Source organism: Etheostoma spectabile, chromosome 2 (genome assembly GCF_008692095.1).
Source record: "Etheostoma spectabile isolate EspeVRDwgs_2016 chromosome 2, UIUC_Espe_1.0, whole genome shotgun sequence".
Taxonomy (NCBI): domain Eukaryota; kingdom Metazoa; phylum Chordata; class Actinopteri; order Perciformes; family Percidae; genus Etheostoma; species Etheostoma spectabile.
The window spans coordinates 12,190,697-12,195,656 of NC_045734.1; the positions used below are offsets into that span (position 1 = coordinate 12,190,697).

Consider the following 4,960-nt stretch of genomic DNA (forward strand, 5'->3'; position numbering starts at 1 on the left):
CAGTGGTGTCTGTAATGAACCGTTCACTATCCACTGGTGAATAAAGTTCTGTTATCACTGATCCTCAATTTTTTATGTCGGGACTAAAACCATTGAACTGGATGAGAGGTGAATAATAGGCCTTAAGGCTTGTCACAGTAAGGAAAAGCACAGGTGTAAATTCAATGATGGCTGAATTCCATTTCGCTGCTTTGATTTCAGGTTCCTGATGTTGTGCATGCAGGATTACTGTCATACTTTCATGAATTACTGGAATACTTGAGCCCAACAAAGCCATCGTTATTATTAGTGTCACCTCTGCTTTTCCTTAAATACCTTTGATGACATGTTCAAATGTCCACTGTGAAAAATGCTCATGCAGCGGAGATGTACTCAAACACTAATGGGCAATTGAGTTCATAATACAATTGACCTTTTTTTTCATTATGTCAGTGTCCATCTCTTCAGTTAGGATCCCTTCTTGATGCAATTGGATTTGCTTTCAAGTGTGCCAGGCAGATAAACTAAAGAGAAGAGGAATTCATTTGAAATATTGATGCTTTGCAGAAATCCTTAGTAAATGTAATTCAAAGGTCAAACACACAACATGACAAAAGTCAATTGTTCTCATGTTGAATTATTTTGTTGCCAGTGATGGGACAATGGATTTTATTTTTTGCTTTGACTTGCAGCAGTTCAACACTGAGACTGGTCATATTCATTTCAAACACTAGATGGTGGTATAGAGTTTTCTTTTGACCAAAAACTTACTTCTTGTAAATAAGGTACTCCAATAACTGTAACAATTACTTACTGTGAGAGTATGCTGTATTTATAAAGATGTATTAAGAACTGTGGCCAAACTCAATCAACAATCTATGCTATACAGTATGTGTACGCAGACACAAGTTTACAAAGGCCCACATTTATTCAGATATATATTTACAACTTGTCACGACCCAGGTATTTACAAGAATCAGGAGTACACAGGGAAAAAAAGCTATAATCAGGAGTATGTATAATTCACAAATATGGCACTGAGTGGTAAGAAAAAGTGTGATCAGTCAACAACAATCATATGAGGCTTTTAGTGGAAAAAGGGATCTTACTATACGATTTAAATATATGTGTGTTTACACAATATATTTGTAAAGCAATGTTCAATTCATTAACCAAGGCTGCAGAATATTTGACTGCAAAGGAAAAGCTATGTAACAAACTGCGGGTTCATACCGCCTTTACATAAATCGGCTGCTTTTACTTTCATGCTGTACAGTTCTATGGGTTGATACAAAATGATATGCTTTCAGTCTAGAATGTCTAGAAAAAAGAGCATAATATGAGTTGTATCTCAGTTCCAAAGTTTGCATTTAAAATAATGCTGGTGAGAGAGCACTGAGTGCTCTACTTTCAAGTAATGTATGTGTATGTAGGCTATGAATCATTTCTACGTTCAGGTCAGTTCCACCAAGCAGCACCAGCATGGGTTCATGTGCTTTGAAAATAGCTTGTATCCTAATTTTCCAGTGAAAACTTACAGATCAAAAATATCTAACACAACAAACAAAAGGTATCTAATTAATTAGGCAGCTTCCATTAATGAAACACATCGGCAACAACTAAAAGGACAGAGGAAAATCACTGAATGAACACTGAAAGTAAGGTAATGTGCAAGGAATGGCACAGCACGCATAGTGTGCTAAAATAAACGTTTTCTGTCAAACTGCTTTTTGTAAAAATGGTCTGACACTATGGAGCCCCATGAAGTTACAGACGCACACTTTTAAGTGCACCCTCCAGTGGATGCTGCTTGACTTAAATAATCCACCATGACACAAATCACTCTTATATGAATAATAAAGTGCTTAAGGCTGAGTTTAGATTTGGTTGCCACATCTTCTGGTCTCTCTCAGTACATTTAGACATTTTTGATTAAATGCCGCTGCCAAAACCTTCGGCAGACAAACTGCCACTTTGACAAGCCTACAGCATCAATCCTATCCCATTGTGATACTACATGTTACTATATCCACCTTACATACTGTATGTACCTGTAGAATATGAGCATAATGTCACACATACAAATTAATCTAAAGTAAAATTCCCCATCGCTTTAAGTAGATTCAATTAAACATTTAATAAAAGTGCTAACCAGCCGATTCACGCTAAACTATAGTAAATATTTTACAAATACTTTTAAAATACGTTACATTGTTGAAATACATTTAGGGGAGCCAATGTCCTACCAGTAGACAATAGGCATGCAGTGCATTTCCAGAATCACTTTTATATCTTTGTACACAACCCTTCCATGCAGTGTTAAAAACTGCAGCTGTGAGACATAGAAAACCAATTCTTTTCTGAATGAAGCACTGCCTCTGATAAAAACATCCAATCTACCATCATTTGTCCTGTTTACAAGTTGCGACCCTTTCCCCTCCTCCTTTACAGGCTTACAAACTAAAGAAAGCTGAACTGAGACTTTGAGCCACCATTCACCATCATGGCTGTTTTTACTGTAAAGCATTTACATTGCATTTGTTTATTTTGTACTGTGTGAGAACTACAATACATTTTAGAGCTGGTGCTTCATTCAGAAATAGGGCCTCAAATAAGTCTAAAAATAACCTTTGCTATTTACATGTGAAGGAGACTCTTCGTTCTGGATGCATTAGCGGATTCATTTATTTCCCTTTCGTCGCTGGCGTCCAAAAAACAGAGTCCTGTAGAAACAAATATTTCAGTGCAAAGGCAATCTACAAGGGGGAAAACAGTAGAATCCATCAATATAAATACAAATATTTATATGCCGCAACATTAATTATGAAATCCAGTAGTGCTTACCTGGTACATCCTTCTTGCCTTTGGAGATTCTGTGGAGGTCTTAGGTAAACAAACTGCACAAAACAAGAGGAAGATTTATGAGCAGATGCAATAAAATAAAGACATTAAACTGGCAATTACATAACAAGGCAGTTCTGTGAGGCTGTGCTTAGGTAGAGAACGTTATCTGGCACAACTTCACCTGCATGCACGGTGCATGGACCCTGACGAAGGCCACGAGAAATGCATCTGTCTCACAATTAGGAGTCCTACAATTGTCACTGGAGTTTTGACAATTAAGGTTGTACTTAAGCCACAATGACTTTGGGGCTAAATGCTATAGTCTGCCTGCTGACATGCTCACATTTTCTTTTTTAATGTTGACTATGTTCAACCTTTTAGGTTTAGCATGCTAACATTTGCTTGCATTTAATTAATGTTAATTCATTATTCCCAGCCCGGGTGAAATTGGGCTTGAATGAACACAAAAGGTGCCACCTACCAGCTCTCTCTCACGGCGTCAATGTCGCTCACAAGATTTTGTGCTAAACAGATGCCAAAAATCTAAAATAAAGAACAAATATTACACATTAGATATATTAAAAGTCGATAGAGATGAGATAATAAACCAAATCGTTCACATTGTTCCTCACCTGTAGTAATGCAATCCCTATAAAGATGCCTGCCACCACTGTCAGGTTTTCTTGAAGCCACTTCTCAAACTGAGGAACGCATCCTTTGATATAGATGAAGTTCCGCTGCTCAGAGTCCTGACAGAACATATAAAAAACAGGTTTATAGCCGAACAATCAAGTGCAGATGAAATGTTTTGGCTTTTACTTTGTTTATTCTCTTAAAAGTTTTAAATCTTAGAGTTACTGTCGGCAATGAAGTTGGGAATTGCTTTGTTTTGCAGCACTTGGCAACATCGTCATTTTTAATGGAAGCGCATACTTCTCCTTTTCATTCTGTGGTCTCCTCAAAAGCCCTTAACTCTGAACTAATTATGCCTGGTTGTTAACACACGCACTGAGCCAACTTTTTTTTGACACTTGTTAAAAACAAAAAAACAATTAGCTCACTATGGATTTTTCCTCAAATTTAAAGTCAAGAAAACAAACAGCCTTTTCCTTATATCATGCTATTATGGAGTGGGGGTAATGATGGGGGAGGGGGTTCAATTCCCAGAGCATTTCTGCAGCATGAGTAATACCACATGGCCCAAAGTGGTGATGGGGAGTCAACTGCTGTATTTGGAAGACTGTGGAGTTACATACTGAAAGAGGAATATTGTGCCCAGGGTGGAGTACCTGATGTCCTCATGTAGCCAAATAAACCTGCCTGAGGTAAAATAAGCCAGAGCCATTTCTACTCTTCGTACTGTCTTATAGCACTGGCTTACTTTTAGATCAGGGTCTCAATCTCTGTTATAAACGTAAGTTTCTGTTAAACCACTCACCGTTTTTGCTCGGATGTCGTAGCCACACTGAGTGTTGATGACATCCTCCTGGGAAGAGAAGATGGTTCATGGTCAAATAGTTTTTCAAAAAGGTAAAGTCCAGAAATTTAGATCTGGCAAGATGTAAAAACAGTAATGTTGCTTGATTCCAGCCACCTCATTTTTGTCACTGTCGAGGTTGACATAGCGTACCATTATATCGCAAGTAACACTGCTGTCTAGCCAAATACAGGAGTATGTTAGGCAATTAGGTGTGTATTAGACAGCAGTGCTCCCATTGAATCTGAAATCTGCACAGATCTGAGCTATAGACTTGAGACTCAAGACTAGGATTTGAGTTGGATTTAGGTCGCAAAAATTGGCCTTGAGTGCAGTGAGACAATACTAATGTTTTGAACCAGTAAAACCCAATGAATCAGGCAAGCAGAAACTTAACCCTTGTGTTGTCTTCCCGTCAAATTTGGAAATCAACACTTTTGTAGACGCTTTTTAATCAATGTTTTTAACTTTTAACGTTTTCAACACTACGTAACACTAACTTCTCAACTTCAGTTTTACAGTTATTTTTGGAATTTATGAGCAATAAACCTCATTTATAGGAAATTATACCTAAAGTTTGAGTTAGAAAAGCCGAAATTAGGATATTATTTCGACTAAAATTAAAGGAATGGATGTTGATGATAATCAAAGACTGGAATA

The 4,960-nt window shown here is 37.4% G+C and overlaps 1 protein-coding gene across 1 annotated transcript in view; it reads right to left on the reverse strand.

Annotated features, from left to right (window-relative positions):
• Positions 1-888: 888 nt before the first annotated feature.
• Positions 889-4,960, reverse strand: part of LOC116699532 (tetraspanin-5) — a 10,671-nt gene continuing 6,599 nt past the window's right edge. Inside the window, exons 6-10 of the mRNA XM_032532186.1 lie at positions 4,262-4,309; positions 3,456-3,572; positions 3,305-3,366; positions 2,824-2,876; positions 889-2,702 (exon numbers count right to left, since the gene is read on the reverse strand). Coding sequence (XP_032388077.1) covers positions 2,864-2,876; positions 3,305-3,366; positions 3,456-3,572; positions 4,262-4,309 — 240 coding nt within the window. The 3' untranslated portion in view covers positions 889-2,702; positions 2,824-2,863. The remainder of the gene's footprint in view (positions 2,703-2,823; positions 2,877-3,304; positions 3,367-3,455; positions 3,573-4,261; positions 4,310-4,960) is intronic.